Raw genomic sequence first — 26,135 nt, 5'->3', positions numbered from 1 at the left:
AGCAAACATCTCTCTGCTGTTAAGTCTATAGCAAATTGTATTATGCTTTCTATTAAGTATCTAAACACTGAGAAAGCTTGTATCATAGGTATTTTGCATAAATACAGTGATCTGAGCTTACTGTATGGTAGATAGATGATAAGTTACTCATTGCATCAGTAAAATAGCTAAAAAAATGTGGACTGAGTGTGGACCAGAGGGGAGAGTGGTTTAAGAATCAGCTATTAGGATTAATACAGTTTTATGTACCTGAGGTCAAAAGAGGAAAATTAACAAATCGAACTATAAACCTGCTTCACAGCACATTCTTTGTACAGATGGCCTTGTAAATATTTCTTTTTAATTTGAATTTGGAATGCCTAGAAACTGATAAATGAAAATCAGCATTCCCCACATTTCAACTGAGTTCATAATTTGAATTTGGGTTAATAGAGTATTCCTCAAGCATGTGAGTAGAGTTGTGAGATTTGAAAAATCAAATTTCAGAGGGCAAATGGTCTTCTTTATAAGAGATTAACTCAAAGTCCTGTTCAGCACTTAACTGCAGTTGTAGAAAAATGGAGGTCTGAGTGAATTGCTGGAACATCAGATTTTGAAGAAATCTACTGTATTTATTTACATAACCTTCTCTTACCACTCCTTACCTCCTGAAAGGAGGGGAGAGTTGGTATCAAAAAAAGCCACAGCACCTGAAATATAACTTACTTTTAGAAACTGCTTTAGCTGTGGTGTACCTGTTACCATTGAGAGAACTCCATGGGACTAATTGGAATTTTGAACAGAACAAGTAACTTTGTAAACATTATACAGTATTGTACTTTTTAACACTTAGGACAAAAATGCTGCTCTGGTGAAGCAGACTAACTCCCCCAAACAAAACTCTAATTTATGAAGGTAGCTAAATAGTATGTAATAAGCACATAGAAATTAAGCTGAATCATATAAATAGGTAGTTATCAGAATCTGAGCCTTAAGAATACTCGCTTTAGTTTTCTAGCTTGTGAATATTTATGTTTCGTAAGCTAGCAAGAGAGAAAGAATTCAGAAGCCAACAAATTCTCTCTCCTCTGCCCTCCCATTACGTTTCTTACCTTATAGTTGAAAGGGGGGTGGGACCTGGAATAACAGGCTCAACACTGCAGCTTGCCAGGTCCATCTACCCTCGCAAAGACTCTAGAGAAATGTGCAAGAAAATGAAATTAAGGACTAGTCATTAGGGAACATATTTTAGAACGTTCCCAACTCTGTTGAAAACTTAGAGGGCTACTTGTGACTTCATTTCTCTTTAGGATGAGAGTTGCTTTGAGGAAGATATGGATATGTAGTTATTGACCCCAGTTAGATTCCTGGTAGGGAGTTTCGTTAAGAAACTATGTTTAGGCAGAGGGTGTATTTTTCGGGAGACTAGTCTGCTACAGAGATTGTTACTTGCAGCACCTGATTTTTCTCTATTTCCCTTTCTATCGCCATTCCAAGGAAGCCTTTGATATCAGCGTTGTGTCTGAATGTCAATGAAAGCTAACAGTATTTGTTGAGTAGGAGCTGGTGATCTGTACAAGTTGCTGTGTGGAATGAAATAAAAGTGTAATTCAGGCCTAACTCACAGCAAGTTTACAGTTCATTGTCTATAATAATCGCTATTTTATGTGGATTCCTATCCCCAGTTCCCTTTGAAATAACACTAATTGAAAGTAAACTTAAATGAGAAATACTCAGGGCTATTGAATACTCTAAAAGTTACTAATTAATTGTACAGTTACTTGTGTTGTACTCTACCTTCATATATTTGTTTTATAAAATCTATTATATAGAACTGGTAATTAATTTTGAATAAGAAAGTGAATTTTAACTAGACAAAATAAAGTATTGTCTTTTAAAAATAACTGGGGAAATGGAAATAAAATTTGTCTTTTAACTTAAAATGAGCAATAAAATAAACAAGTGTGACTTTTAAACCCACATATCCCTGTTTACAGAAGACAGATCTAATCCTCGGCACTGAGTGGTCCAGGACTTCTGCTACCACTCAAGGCCTGGTGCTTCCTTTTTGAGGCTGTTGTTGAGGATTGTTATCTCTGTGTTTAGTTTTTATGCTTCTTAGTGTCTGCAAAATGACTGTTGTCTATTCCCTCATGTTATCCAAGGCAAATGGACTTTGTTTTTCTTTCTAGCCATAAAGATGAATAGCAGTTTTCATCTACTTTGGGCAAAAGCATTGAAGATTAATAATAAAAGGCATCACAAATTACTTTTTAGAGGAGGAAAAAAAAATCACATCAATACTAGATGTTAACTGTGAGCTTTGTGAAATTACAGCACAAGTGGATCCAGGTGATACAATTAGGAATACACATTAATCATGCTGAAATGTTTGACCAGCATTCTCTAGTATAGAATCTGCAAATCCTTCCCCAAATACTCTTCCTAGCATAGGATCTAAATTGGGTTTGCAACTTCAGGCATAAGGAGATTTGGAGAGGGTGTATAGAAAACTACCAACCTTTGCTAAATGATGGGAAAATTATGCAGTGAAGAGAAATAGAAGGAATTGTAAATAACTCATCTAGGGAAAAGAAAGTTGAGTCAAGCAGGTGTAGCTCAGTGGCTCAGTGGTTAAGTGCCTGCTTCCCCTGTATGAGGATTCAGGTACCTCCTAAAAAAATAAAGTTGAAAAGTGTCTTTTATGGCCTTTAAACAAAAAAGTAGATAAGAAGACAATGACTAGTAATTCTCCCTTTCCATTAAGACTGTACTTTAAGAATTTCTTTGTGTTATGGTGAAAGTATAATAGTAAGAACTTCAGGTTATTCATGTTGGTAAATACCATATAATTGGATATTAGAAGTTATAGAACAACCTTCTTAGTAAACCATTAAAAACATAAAAGGCATTATTTCTCTACCCTTGCTGGCAGGCAGGATATATCAGTGTTCTTGTTGACATCTCTAATTCCATAATGCTTTATGTATTTGTTTCTATCACTGTTGGAAAATAATTATTGAAAATAATTCTAGTTTCACTCCTTATTTGTCTGATTTTTTTGGTCTCTAGTACAATAAGATACATTATTTTTGCTTTTGCTGATTCGTCATCTGCTTTGAGCTTTAAATGAATCAAAGTGCCACTGAGGCTATATTTTGCATGCACGTAGAGATTTTATACTACCTGATTGTTTTGGGTTTTAATGACCTCTGTCCCTTTTGTGTCTCATGGTCAGTTAATGGAACTCCCAGCAGCCAGCTTTCTACTCCTAAATCTACGAAATCCTCCAGTTCCTCTCCAACCAGCCCAGGAAGTTTAAGAGGATTAAAGGTATGAAATAGGACAATGCCATATTTGTGTGATTTTGTTATTTTGGATAGCACAGTTTAGTTGTTTAATTCTTTTAGGGGCTTGGGGGGCAGTAACAAGTTAAAAAAGAAAAGAGTTAAGGATTGGCTTTGATTCCGGTGCCCAGTTTAGTATTATAATTTAAGTAAAACTATTTATCTCCTCTGAGCTGGTATTCCCATCCATAAAATGAAAATACAAGGTGGTGGTTAGGATTGAACATATCGTGGTAAATTACAGTTAATAGTAGTTTCCCTTTTTTTATGAAAATGACTTGCAGTGGTAATGCCTTGGAACACACCATGATTCTTTCTAAAAATCTCATTATCAATCATGATTTTACTATTGCTAATATAATTTGACTTTGTTAAAGCCTAAAATAAAGTGAAATACTAGTATAACACTTATACACACAAGTAGTACAAGAAAAATATGTTCATTTTTGGTCAAGAAACTTAGAAGTAAAACTTAGATGTTGGCTGTGATATCTTGAAAAAATAAACAATAACTTGACACAATTAGCAATTGGTTTAATAGGCAATTTAATAGGGAGAAGAATGATGAGTGAAGCCAGATTTGCAAATTTTGACAAGTTTAATTTGATTCAATCGCTCCCAGTAATTTAAATTTATGAGAGAAAAGTTGCCTGATAAAATAGCAGTAATTGGGTTTAAGATTGAGAGTTTCCTTTTGTAGAAATGATCATATTGTCTATATGATAATTATATTAGAGCTTTCTAGGGAAACAGAACAGATAGGATATATATCTATGTATATAGATATTTAGATATATACCCACTCATATTACGTAAATATTATGAGTTATTTTTAGGAATAAGCTCACTTGATTGTGGGAATTGGCAAGTCCAAATTCAAGCCACAAGCTGGGAACACCAGTGAAGGTTTTCAATGAGTTCCCTGGGAAGTAGAGATGGACATTCTCCCTTCTCTTCTGGGTTCCATTGATGTTCAGCTTTTTGCTTCCTATAAATTTCTCTTTCTTTCTGTCTGAATTTCACTCTGCTTATAAAGGACTCCAATAATTGGATTACGACCCATAGTGATTAAGGTGGGCTGCATCTTAACTGAAGTTATCTCATCAAAAGGTCCTATTTAGCATCGCTTCACACCAAATGTAAGAACATATTTTTCTTTGGTACATTACAGCTTCAAACTACAAACTCGATACACTGTACCCCAAAGAGACATGTTCTTTCTATATGCAAAATGCATTCATTCCATCACAATATTCCAAAAGCCTTAAGTCATATCAGAGACAATACTTAGTACAAAGTCCCATAAAAATGGTTATGGGTGTGGTCTGTCCTGGGCACATTTCCCCTTTGTCTGTGGAACCTAGAGAACAAGTTATCTGCTTCCAATGTACAATGGGAGACAGGCATAAGATAAACGTTCCCGTTCTGGACAGGGGTCTTGGGTCCCAAACAATTCTAGACTCAAAGCAGGACAAAATCCATGAGACTTCAAAGATCTGTGGAACAATGTTTTGTCCTCTGATGATGCAGTAGCCCCACCCCTTCCCAGTGCTTGTGCAGTGGCCATGCTCTCCCCAACCACTGGGGAGCAGGCTGTACCCTCTCTAAGCATTGGGGTGGCAGCACTCTTCATGAATAATGGGGTGGAAGGCCCACCCTTTCCAAGTGCCAGGGAAGACGCACATTTTCCACACACATGGGTGGGCCTGGTCTCTTGACATGAGGAAATACCCTTGGTCCAGACGTTGGCTTCCCTGGTTATTTCTTTGAAGCCATTCTTCCTTCAATTAGTCCCTTTTCTGTCCCTTTTAGTCTAGGTTAGCAGTGGTTCTGCTCATACAAATCTTGCAAAAACGTGTCGGTTTTACATGTAGTTCATATAAGCCCAAACTATTACACAATAGAGCCTTTCATGGATCTTTCTCTCACAACTGCATTTCCAGTCTTGAGGTCCCCTGAATTGGCCAGCTGGTTCCATTTTCAGTTAACCCTCACGTGGAGCAATAGTCTTTGGGGACTTGTTTTCTGGAAGGTCAGAATTTTCCAGACCATCAGTTTACGGTTTCTTTGTGCCCAGGAGTTCAGTTCTCTGCTTATCCCTTTCCTTTCACATTTTACTATAAACTGCAAGGAGAAACCAGGCTGCACTTTCCACAGTTAGCCTGGATATCACCTCAGCTAAATATCCCAAGTTCAAGTTCTGCCTCCTATCCAGTGCCACACTAGAACTCAATTTTACCATTTCTCTGCCACTTTAAAACAAGAGTTATCTTCCTCCATTTTCCAATAACACATTCATCATTTCCTTCTAAGACCTCATTAGAAGTAACTGTAGTATCCATATTTTAACCAACAGTCTCCTCAAAGCAATCTAAACCTTTTCTATGAAGTACCTCACAGTCTTTCAGCCTCTACCCATTACCTAATTCCAAGGCCTTTTCCACATTTTTAGTTACTGGCAATAGCAGCACCCTACTCTACTGGTACCAGAATTTATCTCAAGCAAATACCAGTGCAATGCTTCTGCTTGAACAATAGTAATTTATTTGCTTATGTTTGTTTTCTTTTTTTTTTTTTAGATTTATTTTATTTCTCTCTCCTTCCCCTCCCTGCCCCCATTGTCTGCTTTCTGTGTCCATTCGCTGTGTGTTCTTCTGCATCTGCTTGCATTCTCGGCAGCACTGGGAATTTGTGTCTCTTTTTGTTGTGTCATCTTGCTGTGTCAGCTCTGTGTGTGTGTGTTGCTACTCCTGGGCAGACTGCGCTTTTTTTGCACAGGATGACTCAATGCAGGGCACACTCCTTGAGCATGGGGCTCCCCTACACGGGGGACACCCCTGCGTGACACGGAACACCTTGTGTGCATCAGCACTGCACGTGGGCCAGCTCCACACGGGTCAGGAGGCCCTGGATTTGAACCCTGGACCTCCCATGTGGTAGGCGGACGCTCTATCAGCTGAGCCATGTCTGCTTCCCTTTTTGCTTATGTTTTGAGGCTAAAAGAAAGTCCAAATCAAAGTATCATCAAGGCGATGCTTTCTTCCTGAAGACTATGAGGTTCTGGTACTGGCTGCTCACGATCTTTGATCCTTAGCAGAGCACGTAGTGTGTCTTCCTGGTCTCTCCCTTCTTTTCTGTTGATGTTTAGCTTCTTGCTTCCTGTGGCTTTCTCTCTCTTTGTGTCTGAATTTCGCTCCACTTTTAAAGGATTCCAGTACTAGAATTAAGACCCATCCTGATTGAGGTGGGCCCCACCTTAACTGAAGTAACCTCATCCAAAGGTCCTACTTACAATGGGTTCGTGCCCAGAGGAATACATTAAATTTAAGAACATGTTTTTCTGGGGGTACATACGGCTTCAAAGCACCGTAGTGATGTTACTCTAAGAATATCAAAGTCTAAACAGTGCCATGTTTATTTGTATAAATTAACTTTCATTCCCTTGGCATGCATGGTTAACAATAGAACTACTTTTGTTAGGAATGCATTCTCTCAGATTGGTTGCCCAAATACTTCAAGTATCACCTGAGAGGTTTTCTTTACCTTAAGGATATTGAAAAATATTTTTTATTAGTAAGATAAGTGGCACACAAGGTCCATGGTGTATTGGGAAGACTGGGAGAGCCCCATCACTCTTGCTGGCCAAGCCCAGCGTCCTGAGACCTTTGGAGCAGAGCGTGAGGTCTGTGGTCCCCCTGGTTCTCAGAAGGTTCTGTTCCCCACCCAGCTCTGAGGTTTGCTTGTTCTGTCCTGAGAATACTGTGTCTACCTCAGAGTGAACTTTTCTTGCCTGATGCTCCTCTAAGAACCTGAGAAGAAAAAGAAAAATGCCCCCCAGAAAGGACAGTGCTGCGGATGACACCGGCAGGATTTATTTTTATTTTTAATTTATTTTTTAGTTTTATTCTTTCTTTTTTTATTGAAGTATATCACTCATACATAAGTATACATAATCAGTAAGTGTATAGTGATAGGTGTGAGCTTACTAAACAAACATACGTATCATACAGAGCTATCATACCTCACCCTTCCACCAATATCTTGCGTTGTTGTTAAACATTTTTAACTAATGATTAAAGAGCATCTTCAAAATATTTCTACTAACCAAAGCATCTTACATTTGGTTTATTTTTCCCCCAACCCACCTTATTATTATTTTTATCGTTTAAATTTTTATATGATTTTTACATGAATATACCTTAAGCAATAAGTGTGCAGTAAATGTGAATTTACAAAGCAAGCATTACATTATAATTTTTAATGAAAATCTTTCTTATTTTATTTTTTGTCTTTTTTTTTTTTTTTAAAGATACATAGATCACAAAAAGTGTTACATTAGACTGAGACTGGTAGTAAGTTTGGGTACAATGGGTACATTCCTCTCCTTTACCTCTAATTGCCAAAACTACGTACATTTATCAAAAGAACCAGGCATTTCCTGAAGTGCTGAATTGGCTTAGGTCAGTTCATAATACAATTTTAATGGATTTTTAATTGTCAATTCTAAGAAAAGTTTAACGATTCTAATATACGTTAAAAACCACTACTTAACCAGCTATTTTCAGCTTTCCTTCCCCAATTTATTTTCACCAGAATAGACTAGAGGCATGCTGTAAGGTTTAATTTAACCTTAAAGGGAACTAAAGTAAGAATAATTCAAATTGATTCATCTCTTTTCCAATTTCAGTTTTTGGTCATTTGTTTAAAGCAAAAGCAAGTGATTCCTAGTGCTGTTAATTGTTAACCTAGGGCAGACCCAGCATAAGCTTTCTTGTGACCCTCACACAAAGGTCATTCTAGGCCCTTGCTCCAGGTAGAGCTGGATCCTTGACTCAGAGCTGCATGTGGCGAGAAGGGCAGACACCTCAGCCCTTTTTTGTTACTGGTTGGTCACCTAAACTCCCATCTTCTTAGCCTATCCTCTGCTGGAAGACCAAGATTGTACTTTCTGTTGTTGCCACTAGCTGAGTTGGTGCTGCATAAGCAGTGCTAAAATAAGAGCAGTGACGACTGCAGCTTCAGGGCAGGACAACTGAAGATTTCAAGGAAATACATGTCAGTGTTCCCAGCACACACCCACTCCTTTACACATGAGCATGTGTGCACATACTTGCACAGGACCACTTGCATTTATGGAGTGAAGATGCACGGAATTTAAAAAATGTGATAAGATATTTTTGCTGAGACATTAGATAAAATTGTTCTTGCTGTACTGGGTTTATTTTAATTATCATGTCATCTTAGCAACAAGCACAGTACCCTGGCACACAGGAAATGCTCAGGCATTACTTATTGATGCCAAGTTATGAAAGACAAATTGTCTGTTGATCAAGGGAAATGCTAGGATTATAGTTCTTTCTTTTAAAAAAGATTTATTTTCTTTCTCCCCACCCCCTCATTGTTTTACACTTGCTGTGTCTGTTCATTGTATGCTCTTCTCCTTTAGGAGGCACTGGGACCTAAACCCGGGGCCTCCCATGTTGTTGGTGGGAGTTCAGTCACTTGAGCCACATCCACTTCCCTATAGTTCTTTTAAGTGAACCCAAAAAAACCCATCTAGGAAGCTGGGGACCCTATTTCTTTACTTTTCACTTTCAAGGTGATACAGAATCATGGAATTTTGCATTAAATAGTAGCAGCTAAATGCCACTGCCTATTTTCATGGGACATCCTTTGTAACAATTTCATCCCCTTTCATGCCCAACAGTCTGTGCTGTATACTGTCCTCAGAATAAAAACTAGCCTTTGAAATACTGCAACTTAGTCATGGTCCTTTTGTACAAAATACTCTAATTTTGATGTCACTGTAAATCTATAGTTATCTGTCCACATCCATGTCGTTTTTGCTATTCAGTGACACTACACATGGAGAATTACTGTTAATTACCATGTATTAGCTATGCCTTTTCTTCTCCCTTCATTTTAAATAGCTTATTAAAATCAATTAAGAGGGAATATCTGACAGTGGAGGACTCCTTTTCATGGGCAGGAACTCTTTAGCACTATTTATCCTAGTTAGATGCTTTAATGGCTTTGCTGGTAGATAATCAGAGAATTGACAAAAGCAAGCAAACCAAGCCAGAGCATCATGTGCGGGTGTCAGCACTGTGTCTCTTATTTGCCAGGACTTACTTGGCTTTTGGCTCAGAAGCCAACTTTAGGTTTGACTCAGTAGAGAATTAAGCAAGGTTACATCAAAGGGAAGGAGGGTCAGTGCCTAAGGAATTGGATATTCTGTCACAGGATTTTCCTCCTTTGTGCCAGTTCCTGGTAATTATTTTGGTGTTTTGGTGGGGACACTGAAAGAGCTGAAATGACAGTAGAGTGATATGTGTGATGTTTAATTTCTGACCACAGATTTTCAGTGGCATTTTTGTTGGCTCATTGGAAAACATATGAGCTTACAAAAAGCACTCCCCTCCCCACAAAATGTATTCTTAGATTGACTAGTGATGACTGTGTTGCAGAACACAGCTCTGCTTCATTTGTATGCACATAGTCATAGAGGATCAAGTTCTTTGAGGGTCAGCACTAACCCAGGAGAGGAAGTCCGACCAACGCGTTCTTCAAATTTTGAATCAACTTTGCAGGATGGAGGTGCAAAATAATGTAGTGATGAAATAATTTGGGTTCTTTACTCCTAAAACTGAAAGATGTTAGGGCAACTGAGAGTTAGTTGTACATCAGTTATAATTTTTTTGTTTTGTTGGGTAATCATAAAAATGACAAAATGTGAAAAACAAAGCATCTCAGATCTTTTAGTTCAATCTTTGTTCTATAGATGGAAACACTGAGGATCAGAGGTGTGAAGTGCTCAAGGTTCCAATGCCTAGTCAAGTCGCTGACCCTTTCTGGGTCCCTTTCTCCAACCCCTTGGTGAAAGGCTCTGACCTTTCTTCCATCACGCTTTCATTTTTTAAGATTTATTTTATTTATTTCTCTCCCCTCCTTCTCCCCTCCCCGCCTTGTTGTCTGCTCTCTATGCCCACTTGCTGTGTGTTGTGTGTCCACTTGCACCCTCGGCTGCACTGGGAAACTGCATCTCTTTTTTGTTGCATCATCTTGCTACGTCAGCTCTCCGTGTGTGGGCACCACAACTGGGTGGGCTGCGCTTTTTTCACGTGGGGTGGCTCTTCTTGAGGGGCGCACTCCTTGCACATGGGGCACCTCTAGGCGGGGGTGCCCCTGCGTGGCACAGCACTCCTTGCCCGCGGCAGTCTGCGCGTGGGCTTGGGTCCTGTTCAGTGACTCCAGCACAGGCACTGAAGACAAACAAAGGCTTGTGTAATTGTTACAGAAAAGCTCTGCTGCACAAGTCTTTTAGGTGGGTGAGCCCTGGGGGCCCTTTGCTTAGTGAATATCTGGGTTTAGATATGCGCAAATGCTCTGAGTGAAAAAGGATTGAGAGAATGGGGAAGGAGTAAGAGGGGTGGGAAAGGGGAAAGGAAATCTTGAGGTAGGGGAGAGACTGGATGAAGGGAGGCAGAGAGAGAGAGAAGAACTCCTGTTGACACTTATTCCTAGGGGATTAGATAGCTAATGGGGATTCTATTCAAGCTGCTCTATCTACCCTGAGTGCACGCCATTTCTACCTGACCCCATAAAACTTTAACAAAATGACCAAGTTTACAATATGGTTTGGGTTATTGGTTTTCTTTTGAAAACCAGCAGCGGAGCCCAGTGCTGTTAAGATAGGCACAGCTTGGAAACAGTGCAGACTTGGCACTCAGCAAACACATGGGTTATGTGGTTATGTGGTTATGAGATACTATAGTTTATATTGTTGGCTGGTGAGGGAAGCTACACTGTGGTTATAGAGGCATAGCTAGGATATGAAACCAGAGCTCCTGCTCTTAACCACTAAGGCCACAAGGAGAAAGCAAGGTCAGCTGGTTAAACAGATGACTGAAAAAGACATGACCAGACCTAAAATTCACAAAAGAAATTATTAAAGGCTCTGGCCACTCAGCAGACCCCCGTTGGGTGCCTTCCCCAGGACCCCGCCTCCAGGGCTTAGAACTTGGCGTCACTGCTATGTGGAGTGAGGGAGTGTGGCTCTCCTGCAGGGCACGGCTGCTCATGGTGGCCTTCACCTGGGAAGGAGGTGTACAACCCCCTCCTCCACCACAGGGGTGCTGGTCTACCAGGCCATGCTGGACCTGCGCTACAAGGGTACTGAGGTCCCCCGTACTCTGGTTTATCTTTCTTTTGTCTTCCCTTAATAAAGTTTTATGTGAAGGTACCAATCTGTTCCAGTTAAGCGAGAGGAATCAAGATGAAGGGCCTTTGGCCCACTTAGGCTGAAGGATTAAGGTGCAGGAAGAATGAAGTCCAGGGTTCCCTCAGTGCTCAGCCGCCTCTCCCACGTGGGGCCAAGACGTGGCCCAGGACCGTGGTTAAAAGCATGGTCCCTGAAGCCAGAGTGCTGATCCTGACTCAGCCACTCACACTAGCTGTGTGACTTTGGCCAAGTCATATCGTCCTTATTGGTAAAAAGGGGATAGTAAGGGAAGCAGATGTGACTCAGACGATTATGCTTCTGTCTGCTGCATGGGAGGTCCCAGGTTCTGTTCCCAGTACCTCCTGGAGAAGACAAGCAAGACAATGAACTGGCGTGACAGGCTGGTGCAGTGACCTGACACAACAAGATGACGCAACAAGGAGACACAAAGAGGAAAGACAATGAGAAATGCAACAAACCAGGGAGCTGAAGTACCTCAAGCAATTGAGCACCTCTCTCCCATATGGAAGATCCCAGGTTTGGTTCCCCGTGCCTCCTAAAGGGAAGACAAGCAGACAAAGAGAACAAGCAACAAATGGACACAGAGAGCGCATTTGGCTCAAGGGATAGAGCATCCGCCTATCATATGGGAGGTCCAAGGTTCAAACCCAGGGCCTCCTGACCCATGTGATGAGCTGGCCCATGTGCAGTGCTGATGCACGAGGAGTACCATGCTATGCAGGGGTGTCCCTGCATAGGAGAGCCCCATGTGCAAGGAGGGCACCCTGTAAGGAGAGCCACCCAGCACGAAAGAAGTGCAGACTGCCCAGGAGTGGCACTGCACATAAGGAGAGCTGACGCAGCAAGATGACGCAACAAAAAGGGATGCAGATTCCGGTGCCACTGACAAGAATACAAGCGGACACAGAAGAACACACAGTGAATGGACACAGAGAGCAGACAACTGGGGGGTGGAGGGTGGCGGGGGAAGGGGAAATAAATTAATAATAAAAAAAAACTTTTAAAAAAATGGACAGAGAGAGCAGGCAGTGAGCATAAACCACGAGGTGGGGCGGAATAAATAAATCTTAAAAAAGGAGGGGGGAATAACAGGGTTGGGAAGATTGATTAAATATAGGCAAAGCATTTGGACTAGAGTGCTCAACAGTGTTTTGTTATTCTTTCTTATTGCAAACCTTGGGTTTTCCAGGTTCAGTTTTCACATGAAGGAAGTTTCACTTATAAAAAAAGTAAGATGCAGTAGTGCACAAGGAGGGAAGAAGGTGAGAGAAATCCAGCTCTGGATTTTACTACGGCCTCTGCTTTTCTCTCTATTGCTGCCTTTTCCTCCTAACTCTGTCCTTCATCTCTGCTTCCTTGCTCTCTCCACAACTTCCAACCCTGTTAGTAATCTACAGGTACTTCTGTTACTAACAAGTTATACCGAAATTTAGCAGCTTAAAACAACAGTAAGAACGTATTATCTCACAAGTTTCCCGTGAGCCAGGAAGTCAGCAGGTTCTGGTCTCGGTCTCTCCTGTGGTTGTGGTGAAGATGTTTGCCAGGGTGACAGTCGTCTGAAGGCTTGACTGGAAAGGAAGGACCCATGGCCAGGTCGGCTCACTCACTTCTCTGGCAAGGCGGTGTTGGCTCTTGGCGGGAGGCTTCTGGGTGTGTGTCCACAGCGCCCGGCAGCTGGCTTTCCCCAGAGGAAGTGATCTGAGCGAGAGGGAGAGCAAGAGCTGGCTGTGTGGAAGCTCTGCATTTTATGGCCTCCCTGTGGGAGAAAGACGACATTTCTACTATATCCTAGTCATCACGGTCGTCAGCCCTGAATAGTGCGGAGGGACTGCACAAGGGCCTGGCTCAGTGGGCCCATCTTGAAGGCTGGTTACCACGCCAGCCTTCTTTCTGCTTTCATCTCTTTATCAGCCAACTCAAGTTTCCTCTTTATGCTGCCCTCTCCCTCAACTGCTTTCCGTCCATCCTCCTTCCTGAGGCCTCCAGAGCCTCTATCCCCATCAGTTTTATTGCTTTGTTCATCTTCCAGTCCTTTTATTTTCTAGACTGCCTGACCACTCCCTGCCCATTCTTTTCTCTTCACATCCTAGAGTCCCACCGCCACAGGCCTTGTTTTCTTCCCTTAATCCCCAACTTCCTGACCCTCCATTTTTTTGCTTGACCTCAGCTCCCGATCGCCTGTTTCCTCAGAGTCCCTTCAATCTGGCTGATAACTTTCCTTGCAGGAATATTTATTACATTTAAATCACAGCATTTTCTTTGGGACAGATAGGCAATAAAGAGTACTAAATGTGTCATCAGCTGCCAGATGGATGAAGAAAGTATTTCCCTGAACTTTAATTCATCATCCAGGTCCCAGTTGAAGACTTTGAAGGCAGTGGTAACTTCAGGCTTGCATGTCACGGGCACATCTGTGGACACTGAGGGATAAAATGTCTCACATTTTGATGCTGAAGCCCATGTCCAGAGGCTGTCTGCTGCGAGCATTCTTGTTGGTTGAAAGAAAGAAGAAAAAAGTGTGTTTGGAACATTATCCAACATCTTGAGATTATAAACTGTCTGATGTGTTGCTATTTTATCTGATGATGTCTCCTGGGTCTGCTGGTGGTGAAAGATTTTCCAGATTTGTGAAGTGTGATGACAGGGCTGGTAGTATCTCATCCTGATTGGCAGAGCTAAAATGTAACTCTTTGACCTTCTGAACTTGAAAACTTCTTTTCGAAGCTGTGAAATGTAAATCCATAGTAGTTGCTGACCTTAAACGTTTTTTGCTTTTCCCTGGAGCTTTGGCTCTTTCTTTTGCATTTAAAGTCAGTTAATAATCTTCAGCACTAAAAGACTAACCAGTTTTATGCTATTTTCATTACTCAAAGTTGGGTGGTGACTACATCTCTGAATGTAATTGATTTTGTTAAAGAGAAACAAAAAACAAAAGCAGTTTTGAAGACTTCAGCACCTTAACAGAATAAATCATAATAATCAATCTTAGGCACTCTCTGAGGACAGTGATTTGCACATTGTAGTTGCTCAGAAAACACAGGCATTTCTTTGGCAAATAGCTCGACTGGGCTGAAGCCCATTTTTTTGGCACTGGGGAGAGGATTTACCAAGAAAGTCAGTGCTTACATAGGCTAATAAAAGGTATATTTAAGTTGGGGTCAATTGCAAGAACGTCATGTGAACATAAGCAACATTTGTGCCAATCATAAAGGCCCCCTTATTCATGAAAGTGGATCATTATAACATCTTCTTGGCTAGTACCTTAGAGATACCTACATAGAGTTAAGGCTTAGAAGTTGTCTTGGTTTCCTTAGGCTGCTTAGGCCTTCCTAGGGCTGTTTTTATAAGTACCACAAATTGGGTGGCTTAAAACAACAGAGATTCATTGTCTCACCTTTCTGGAGGCTAAAACTCCACCATCAAGGTGATGGCAGGGTCATGCTTCCTCTGAAGGCGGTGGCATCTGTCCCATGCGTCCATCCTGGCTTCTGGCTTGGTGGCAGTCTACGGCGTTCTCTGTCTCAGTCTTCACATGGTGTTCTCCCCCTGTCTGTGTCCAATTCGCCCCTTCTTATAAGGACAACAGTCATGTTGGATAAGACCCCACCCTTATCTAGTTTTGCCTCATCTTAATCAGTAACATCTTCAAATACCCTGTTTCCGAATAAAGTCACATCCCCAGGAGCAGCAGTTATGATTTGGACATATCCTTTTGGAGGACACAGTTCAACCCATAATAGAGGTGGTTGTAGTGAACTGGCCCATTCCAGTCTGGTCAATCTCAAGTGTCCAACTGAGGTAGCCTCTGTAGCTGGAACCACCCCTCCCCTCCCCTCCCCTGGCATGCTGGAAATTGGCGATACCTCACAGTGACAGCATGCAGACAGTTTTTAGAAAGTAGGATGGTCCGTCAGCTGTCTGACGCTCTAAAGCCAATAAGCCAACACCTTTCTTGACCTGCTCACTCAGAAGGGATGCGATGAGGTTCCTATGCTATTGTTGGCAGTCAATGTAGTCAAGTGAGGTGGCAGCAATACTCAGAGAATCAGAAGGACCCTTGTTAGCAGCCTTCCCACCATCCCATTGATTGGCTGTTGAGTTGGTTGCTGTCTTAAAGTGTATTCATGCGTGGGTGGCAGGTTCTGTGTTACCACTATTAACCAATGACAAATCTCAAGCACCACTGATTTTGCCAAGTGAAGCCAACTCTAAAGTATGACTACAGATATAAATACTGCACATGTTACGAACCCCTCGATGCTGATTTAGATTAATTGTTCATGTATTTCATTACTCATATTTAAATATTTCAGGATAGGGAAACAGACTTTGGCCCAGTGGTTAGGGCATCCGTCTACCACATGGGAGGTCCGCGGTTCAAACCCTGGGCCTCCTTGACCCGTGTGGAGCTGGCCATGCGCAGTGCTGATGCGCGCAAGGAGTGCCGTGCCATGCAAGGGTGTCCCCCGCGTGGGGGTGCCCCACACGCAAGGAGTGCGCCCGTGAGGAAAGCCGCCCAGCGTGAAAAGAAAGAGCAGCCTGCCCAGGAATGGTGCCGCCCACACTTCCCATGCCGCTCGCTGATGACAACAGAAGCGGACAAAGAAACAAGACGCAGCAAATAGACACCAAGAACAGACAACCAGGGGAGGGGGGGAAATTAAATAAATAAATAAATCTTAAAAAAAAAATAAATAAATAAATAAATATTTCAGGATAAATTACCACCAGTCCAATATAAACATGATAAAGCTTCTGTTCTTAAATTCATTTATAATTTACCATTCGTACTAGTTTACACTGGCTTTCTTTCAAATTAGATGAAATAGATGTTTCTAATATTTAAAAAACAATCACAGAAATGACAATTGAAAAAGATCTGTTTTCAAGTAATAATTAATATACTCAGTCTTTTTTTTAACCTTCAGTTGTCCCCAAAGTAATCTTTTTGAAGAAATAAATTTTCTTAAGCTCCATGAGGAATGGCTGTGAATTTATTGATCAATTTGTATACCATTTGACTAAATCATAGGAGTATGACTACAGTTATGTAACTGGAAAACCTGTTTAAAATCTACTTACAATGCATATTTTGAAGTGAGTCTGGTATTGTGTGACACTCCTTAGTTGATTTAATAGCCTGGCAAGACTTCTGTTGTTCTCAGTATGAGAATCGTCAAAGTGTGGAATGTTTTTGACCTGGGCTCAGAACCTAAATCTGCATTTGCTCTGGTATTTGGGTGAGTGAGTTAACCTCTCTGAACTTTAGTTTCTTCACACTGGACATGATGACAATACCTAATTCATATGGTACGAAGTTCTTATTTCAGTATTTGGCACAAAATAGGCATTCAGTAAATGATGATACCTTTCTTCCCTTTTCTTACAAAGAGAAGGTTGTTCTTTGGCTACAGATTATTACATTATTGGATGAGTACACAGAAGACTTTAAAAAACCAAGGTAGTTGAACAGTTAATTACAACTACTGCCAGAAACTTACCCCATAAAGCTTCTCAAGGCTCATCTGTGGAGCTGGGACCCTTCCCCCAGAGAGTCTTTAATTGATCTGGAATGCAGCCTGGTGATAGAATTGTAAAAATCTTTCCAGGTGATTCTAATATGCAGTCGAGGACAGAGAACTCTGTTTTATAGAGACAGCCATACCCTAAATGTTATTCTGGTCTATATTGTAAAAGTCTAAAAATTTATGTTGGGGTTGAAGCTTTCCTAAGACTCTGGTAGACCATAGCTTTGTCGACTGCCTGTTTTTCTAGTTTATTAAACACAGCCACACTCATTTGTTTACATTTGTATAGCAGAATTGAGTAGCTGTGACAGAGACTCTATGACCTGTAGAGCCTAAAATATTATTCTCTGGCCCTTTATAGAAAATGTTTCTGACCCCTGCTGTAGATCATTTAAAAATTAAATCATAGTGATATTTTCCAGAATGCATTAAAGTAAGTAAGCTCACTACACACAGATATCTCCTAGACTCTCTATTTTTCTTTTTTTTTAATAATAATACATTTTATTTTTAGAGAAGGTTTAGATTTACAGAAAAATTACACCAAAAGCTTAGGGAATTTCCATTTAACCCCCCCCACACACACACACACGTATCCCCTCACACATGTTTTCTCCTATTACTAACATCTTACATTAGTGTGGTACATGTGTTACAATTAATGAACCAATACTGAAGCATTGCTACTAACCAAAGTCATAATTTACATTATGGTTTATGCTTTGTGCTGTTCCGTTTTATAGGCTGTGACAAATGTGTAATGCCATGTGCCCGTCACTGCAGTATCATACAGAACACTGTCACTGCCCCAAAGATGCCCTGTGTTCCGTCTACTTATCCCTCCCCTTCCTTTCCCCCGGCAACCACTATCTTTATATCAGCTTAACAAGTCTTTCTGTTAATGCAAGATAATAGCTACAATAACAATAAATCTACTTTGATATGTGGCTAGACTCCACCCTTGTGTTTGTCATTTCTCAGTCTCAAGGGGCTGGGGATCATGTCTGCTCTGACTGCTTCAGGCTGAGAGGGGACTCAGAACTTGTCCGTAACTTCTAGATTCTCTTGAAGTTCTTCCTTTTATTAAAAATCAAAATGAAATCATGTTCATTATTTCACTTAGAAGTCAATAATAATAGGCATTATATATGCTACTTTTGCTACTTTAATTGAGAATTGGCTATTTCTGAACAAAACTTAGCATTCTTAGTATAGTACCTAACATTTCTCTGTAGATTTTTTTTTTAAAGATTTATTTATTTCTCTCCCCTTCCCCCCTCTCCCCCGCCCCAGTTGTCTGTTCTCTGTGTCTATTTGCTGTGTCGTCTTCTTTGTCCGCTTCTGCTGTTGTCAGCGGCACGGGAACCTGTGTTTCTTTTTGTTGCGTCATCTTGTTGTGTCAGCTCTCCATGTGTGCGGTGCCATTCCTGGGCAGGCTGCACTTTCTTTCGCACTGGGCGACTCTCCTTATGGAGCACACTCCTTGCATGTGGGGCTCCCCTATGTGGGGGACACCCCTATGTGGCATGGCACTCCTTGCATGCATCAGCACTGCGCATGGGCCAGCTCCACACGGGTCAAGGAGGCCCGGGGTTTGAACCACGGACCTCCCATGTGGTAGACGGACGCCCTAACCACTGGGCCAAGTCTGCTTCCCTCTCTGTAGATTTTATCATTTATAGAAATTGCGGTAACCACTTATCAAAGAAATTTAATGAGGATACTCTGACCTAACTCCTGGGTGAAAACATAGAAATCTGGAGTGTTACTAATTTTCAGTTGTACTCATCAGCCATGGTTTGTTTTTTTTAAGTTGAGAACACTTTATACTTTGCTCTGTTTTCAAGTATTTAAAACAAAACAAAACAAAACAAAAACCTCTTAGCAGTACTGCCTTCCAGAGGATTCGGTGGGTGGCATAAGGGTACCAGGTACAGAGAAAGTGCTCAGCAGTATCTTCACAGTCTTTTCTGCTAGCTTCCATCCTTTAGCAGTCAGGCCTTCATCAGGAACTATATCCCCCTCTCCTCTCTATCTTTTTGAACCAGTTGGTCATTTTGGAAGCTCTCTTGGAAAGGACCCAGGGGCTGCCACCCGTCGGTGCTTTATTGAGGATCTCACTGCCGTGCAGCATTTTTTTTGTTTGTTTGTTTTTAAAGATTTATTTATTTTTATTTATTTCTCTCCCCTCCTCCCCCACCCCAGTTGTCTGTTCTCGGTGTCTATTTGCTGCATCTTCTTCTTTGTCTGCTTCTGTTGTTGTCAGCGGCATGGGAATCTGTGTTTCCTTTTGTTGCGTCATCTTACCGTGTCAGCTCTCCGTGTGTGCGGCACCATTCCTGGGCAGGCTGCACTTTCTTTCACGCTGGGCGGCTCTCCTTATGGGGCGCACTCCTTGTGCGTGGGTCTTCCCTATGCGGGGGATACCCCTGTGTGGCAGGGCACTCCTTGCGTGCATCAGCACTGTGCATGGGCCAGCTCCACACGGGTCAAGGGGGCCCGGGGTTTGAACCGCGGACCTCCCATGTGGTAGACAGATGCCCTAACCACTGGGCCAAGTCTGCTTCCCTGCCATGCAAGTGTTTACACCCTCCTCTGAGCTGTCTGATGAGCTCCTCTGGTGGAAGCATGAATGCTCATTAGCATTTTAAGATTTTAACCAAAATGCTTGGTTTGGCAATGGAAGCTGGACAGATTTAATCAGGAAAGCCATATTTGATCTTTCTGGTGCTAATTCAGTCCCTACTTCTGTAAAAGAGTAATTCTCTTACAGGAGACAGGGAAATATAAAAACCGTGCATGGGAAATGGTGAGACTCTTGTAGTCAAGGCTTTATCCCCGGCTCTTTTGCTGTTCTTTTCTTACCTGTCTCTCAGGGCACCGTAAGTGTTCTGCCTTGTAGTTAACAGTCTTTTCACATTTTCCAGGAACATGTCCAGAGATCATTGTGAATACAGCTTTTCTAGGATCCTGAGAGCGCCAAGTGAACTGAATCACAGGCTGAGCGATTCGCGTATACCGTGGGGATTCATGCCTCAGCACAGGGACTCCTTTCCTGGGTCTTCCACCATTCACAGCCATCTGACCCTTAGAGCCCGTGTCCCGGATGTACAGAGTTTGCCGAAGTGTTTCTAGTTTACACACGTGCCTTCTCACAAGGTTGTGGGCTTCTAGATCCTCCATGTCTCTCTCTTCATGCCCTGTAAAAACCCAGCACAGGTTCTTGCTATAGATGTTACGAGAGAGTGAAGAGGGAGGAAAGGAAATGTGTGCCTGTCTCTAATTATGACCCCGTCTCTACTCTGCTTCACTGTAATAAAATTATTCCCCTTATTTTGAATGCTTTTCATTTTCCTTCATGGAAAGATTTATTTTTAAATAAAGGGAAATATTTGAATATGTGATCTGATAAGTCACTCCTGTTAATTCTATATAGGTTTTTTTGTGTGTGTGATATTGCTTTTGTTGTTATTTTTTGTCCTATTTTATTTATTTTTTTAAAGATATTTAGATTACATAAGCGTTACATAAAAATAGAGGGGATTCCCATATGCCCCACTCCCCACACCACCCACATTTTCCCACAGTAATGACATCCTTCATTAGTGTGGTACAGTCATGCAATAGATGAACACATTTTGGAGCATTGCCTAGTCTGAGCATGGATTATAGCTTACATTGTAGTTTACACACTCTGCCACACAATTCTGTAGGTTATATAGGTTTTTGCTTTGTTTTGTTTTAATGCTTAAGGTTTAACATTTTTTAAAAATCAGTCCACTTGGGAGTTTTGCTTAATATTCTCCTTGCAATCTTTTTGACCAAGAAGCTAAGTTTCCTGGTGATTTGGTGACGCCTCTGCGAGGTACACGTGAAAGTAGCCCTCCATTTGGCCTGTGCCCTCTCCCCTGGACTCCACGCAGCCCCGTCCTCCTTCTGCCTCTCAAGGCCCAGGTGCCACCACTCAAGCTCTATCTCCTGCTCCCTTTCCCTGCATCTGGCTGCCCGGCTCTGCCTGAACCCCAGCACAAACCATGCATTGAATGGCTGGGAAACAGGATTTAATAAACACAAACACTGGGAAGGGTACAGTGGCTACACAGGAACTCAATAGCAGTTTCCGTCCATGTGAAAATGTAAACGGAGCTAAAAATGCCTGTGTTTTAGCCCCATCGGAGGCTTCCTTCCTGGAGAGTCCTGAGGTCAGGATAATCACCTTGTAGTCAACCAGAGCCTATTTGAATTGGGTCAAGAAAGAGACTTGTTGGAAGAATTGTGTGGGCTCCCTGGAGAGCTGAACAAGCCGGCCGCACGGAGCACAGGCCCAGCGGTGGAGCAGGGTCCCCCAGGCTGCTCAGACTCCTTCAGGCACTGAGTGCCAGGACGAGAGAGGGCCCAGGTGCCCGTTCCCGACCCAGCTGGCTGTGACGCAGGATGTGGGGTGCCCCGTTGTGGGCTGTGAGGGGTGAGCACGCGGACAGACTGACTGCTGTCCGCAGCAGTTCTCGAGCATTTGCGCTCCACCTCCCCCGTCACACATGTTCTAGGGTCAGCCTCAGCAGGGATGTTTTGGTTTATCTTTTCAGGTATAACTCCAAAAAATTACATTGTTATTATCTTTATTCCATTAAGCATTTGGCTGTGATAAATTTTCTTGCTTCTCGTATTTCCTTGACTGACAATTTTCAGTCTAGGAAAGGTTTGAATGGAAGGGGAGCAGACTTGAAATACCTTATTTAGCAAAAGGTCTTTTATAGCCACTTTACATTTGGAAATTCAAAAACATTTAATAATTATTCTTCAAGCCCTGTGCTAGGTGTTTTAAGGAAACATACTAACAACTAATAAGTGGTTACAAGTCAGTGGGGATGCCAAATGGTTTTATATTTTTGAGCTAATTTTAATTCTCTAGCAAATCTTTGAGCTGGTGCTGATACCACCCCCCTTTCAGAGAAGAAAATTTAGAATTGTTAAGTCTAAGTAACTTTTTTTAAAAAAATGAGATTGAGTTAATGTTAGTATTAAATGCATGAGAAAAAGTGATAGGAAACAAGCTGCATAGGTAGGTAGGGGGCCAGCCATCACCTGAATGCTGTGCTAATGGATTTGCAGCTATTGTGTTAGTAACTAGGACCCACAGAGGTTTTTGGATCATGGGGGTTGTGATGGTTAAGTTCATGTATCAGACTGACCAGGATATGGTGTCCAATCGTTGGGTCAAGCAAGCACTGGCCTGATTGTTAATTACTGTGAGGCTCTTTCATGGACTTAAATCATCATTAAATTGATTGCATCTATGGCTGACTACATCTACCATGAACTGAGGAGACTGCCTTCGACCTTGAGAGACAGCTCATCTAACCAGTTCAGTGCCTTAGAGGGAGAAATTATTTCAGCAGTTAGAAGGGAGAATTTCCATCTCTGCTTCAGCCAGCCAGGTTCCCTTGGGGAATTCATCAAAAATTTTTCTTGCAGTTCTCAACTTGGGGTGTGCACTAAAGAATATGGACTTGTCTATCCCTACAGTTGTGCAAGCCAATTCCTATAATAAATCTCAAAATAATTATGTTATATAAATATAAATATACATACACGCACACATAATTATCCTGTTCTGTTTCCCTAGAGAACAAGGATGATACCAGAACCATCCTTTGGAAAAGTTTCTCTGGCAGTAACCTGTGGAATGGGAGAGACTGAAAGTAAAGAGGCACCAAGTGAAGGCTAACGAAGACCCAAATTAGGGTGGCAGTCATGGGAAAAGAGTGAAAGGGGGAAATGCTGTGGTTTTCTTTAGCCTTCTCTTCAAGTCCTCTCTCTCGCATTGGTTTTGAATATTCTAACTTTTAAACATTCCAGCATACAGTTTGGTTAAATCTGGAGTTGTCTTCAATTTTAATGGCAACAAAACGAAACAGAACAAAACAGACAAAACTAAAGTTTGAAAAATTACTATTGTCCACCAATCACCTTTTGTTGTGAGGAGACAAAGTAATTGACCTCATAGGGGCCTGGTGCTTGGCCGAGTGAGGGGTTTCCACTAGTTTGAGAGACCCACATGTATACCTGTGTTCCCACAGATGTACACACCCTTTTTTGAGCTGGCCTTTACCCATTTGTTTTATCTTGTTTTCTCTGGTTCCTAGTAGTACAAATCCTTATAATGCCTGTATCACTCAGAGTTCTCCAGAGAAAAGAACCCACAGGACATATCTATGTCTCTTAGGAGATTTGTTTTAAAGAATTGACTCCTGTGATTGTGGGGACTGGCAGGCTGGAAAGAGCTGATGTGATCCTCTTGAGGCAGAATGTCTTCTTCCTCAGGAAACCTCAGTAGTTTTGCTTTTAGGACCTTCAACTGATAAGATGAAGCCACCCACATTATCAAAGATTGTGGATGCCAGTCCCATCTATAAAATACCTTCACAGTAACATCTAGGCTAGTGTTTGACCAAACAACTGGGCACCACAGCCTCCCAAGCTGACACATAAAGTTAAACCTCGTAATGCCTAAGAGCTGTCCTGGGGTTCCTAAAGAAGAAGGTCAAATGCTAGCTGCACTCTGGATCCTGAATCCACAGAAGAGCGTGGAAGGCTGTGCAATTCTGGGCCACAGGGCTGGGGTTCTGGGAAGAGTTACACCTTAACCAGGACTTCCTGAGGTAACCTGTAGGGCAGGTTGTGGGATTTGTAAATTTTTCATGATAAATAATGGCCACTTACCTCTTTCAGCAGATTTCTGCACATGGTGGATCTTCTTCCAATGTAAACGGGGGACCTGAGCTTGATCGTTGCCTGAGTCCTGAAGGTAGTTATCAATCTGATGATTACTTCTTTTTTTTCCCTTTTTTTTTTTTTTTTTTAGAAAAATAGAGATTTCAATTATTCGGTGATCTCAGTTTTCCAGTGAGGGATACAGATATGTAAACCAGGACCTCTTCCCACAAAGAGTTTGCATTCTGAGTAGGGAACAAGAAAGATACCATTTAACATAGACAAATGATTCCAGGAGGTAATGTACATGAATGTTTTGCAGAGTAGTAGTCCTTGTACAAATATATAGCTAAGTACTGTTTCCATGGTGTTTTGGTTACATTTGAAAGGGCTCTGGGAAATAAGAAATGATGTTACTGGACAAAATTAGTGGTCCATGTAATTAAAGATCCTTTCCAGTAGCACCAAAGGAAATTATAAGGAGAACAGAGGTAACTACCAGGTAGTTTTTTAATCTGTAAACTTATCCAAAGATTGAACATACCACAGGGAGTGTTAGGGATCCCAGTGATCAGTGAATGGGATAACAATATCCATAACATTCATAGACTAAACACATCCACTCAAATTCTTCTTCAAATTAGTGATTTGCATGTCTGATTTCCTCTCTTTGCCTTTTTGTCTCATATTGTCAATCACATGTGTCACATGACACAGAGAAGTAGTTGGGAAGTGTTAAACTCTGACTCTAAGACAAAATCAATTAAAGACAAATGTTTACCCAATCACATTCAAAAACAAGTTAGTAAATGAGAGTTTTCAGTCCAAAGAAGCAAATTTTCTGTATTCCTGAGAAACCTCAATTAGTTTCTTATCCAGTGAATATTTCCACATTGTATATTGCTGCCACAAACTAAGTAAGTGTACATTTTTGTTTTGCTTTTTATCAATTTTATTGATGTGTATTAATAAAGCATACATTCCATCTAAAGTGTGCAGTCCATCCAAAGTTACAATCAATGGTATTTGGTTTAACCACAAAGTTGTATATTTGTCACTTCAGTCAACATTAGAGCATTTTTATTACTCCAATAAAAGTAATAAAAATAGACCAAAAACAGACCAAAAAACTCTACCCCTTAATAACATCTCAATCTCTCTATCCTTCTGTTATACATAGCTATTATTCTCTTTCTGTATCTCTAACTTATTTGTATTTATATAGTGTATAGGTGGAATCATAACATATTAGTACCTTTTGTCTAGTTTCTTTCACTTAGTATCCTTATTTTTAAAAACTCTTAATGGAAGATTGTTAATATATTGCTATGCACTTCTGTCCATAGTTTACTTTGGTTGTATTTTTGCTTGATAGTGACATCATGCATCATTAACATACATTTGTTCTGTTTAAAAGAAAAGTAATCTTGTATATGCAATATCACCAATATTCGTGTTTTACATGAGGTTTTACTATCTTATCCAGTCCATTATTAGAGTTTTTAGCTTTCCTTCTAGTAATATACATGACCTTAGATGTTCCTTTTCCAACCACTGTCATACCCATATATTAGCACTGCTGTCCCTAAACACTATGGTGTGCTTTCACCATTCTATACATTTCCAAAATGGACAAATAGCTTTTTTAACCAGTTCTGCACAGATTATACCTCAGCTTTCCATTCTGTATCCTCCACTATATTCTAATTATTAACTCCATGAGCTTATACAATATATTTAGTTCATATTAGGGCAATCATACAATATTCGTCCTTTTGTGTTTGGCTTGCTTCATTCAACATAATGTTCTCCAGGTTTTCATCCATGTTGTCATATGCTTCATGACTTCATTTCTTCTTAGCACTGCATAATATTCCATCGTGTATGTACCCCACAGTGTATCGTTCACTGGTTGATGGACAACTGGGTTGTTTCCATCTTTTGGCAATCGTGAATAATGCCACTATGAACATTGGTGTGCTGATGTCTGCTCATGTTACTTCTGGGCATATACCTTGTGGTATTGTCAGGGCACATGGCAAGTCTATGTTCATCTTCCTTAGGACCTATAACTGCCAAACAGTTCTCCACAGTAGCTGTACCGTTCTACATTCCCACCAACAGTGAATAGGCATGATGATTACTTTTATAAAGGAAATCATCCATGTGAATTTAGAGGCCACCTACAACCCATTTGTGCTAAATTATGATATTCCTAAATGAGATGTGATCGTGCTACCCTGTGAGCTTATTGGGAGGCAGGGGTGGGGAGTCACTGAAGATGTATAAAATCTCATTAATTAAGCTCTCAGAATTTCAAATTTT

The 26,135-nt window shown here is 41.1% G+C and overlaps 1 protein-coding gene across 10 annotated transcripts in view; it reads left to right on the top strand.

Annotated features, from left to right (window-relative positions):
- The window catches only part of DCLK2 (doublecortin like kinase 2), a 187,030-nt gene that overhangs the window by 124,351 nt on the left and 36,544 nt on the right, over positions 1-26,135 (top strand). For 6 of the 10 annotated variants that reach the window (XR_188638.4, XR_011648536.1, XR_011648537.1 and 3 more), the window contains 2 exons: positions 3,218-3,312; positions 23,829-23,904. Coding sequence is in view for 6 of the 10 variants with exons in the window: in XM_004469813.3 (XP_004469870.2) it covers positions 3,218-3,312; positions 23,829-23,904 (171 nt within the window). In the remaining 4 variants the exon portion in view is untranslated. The remainder of the gene's footprint in view (positions 1-3,217; positions 3,313-23,828; positions 23,905-26,135) is intronic. The other 4 variants (XR_011648538.1, XM_004469816.3, XM_004469814.3 and 1 more) reach the window with 1 other exon arrangement.

Source organism: Dasypus novemcinctus, chromosome 1, assembly GCF_030445035.2.
Source record: "Dasypus novemcinctus isolate mDasNov1 chromosome 1, mDasNov1.1.hap2, whole genome shotgun sequence".
NCBI lineage: Eukaryota > Metazoa > Chordata > Mammalia > Cingulata > Dasypodidae > Dasypus > Dasypus novemcinctus.
Note: the sequence above shows the minus strand (reverse complement) of the source record. Positions and strands in the feature narration are given on the sequence as shown.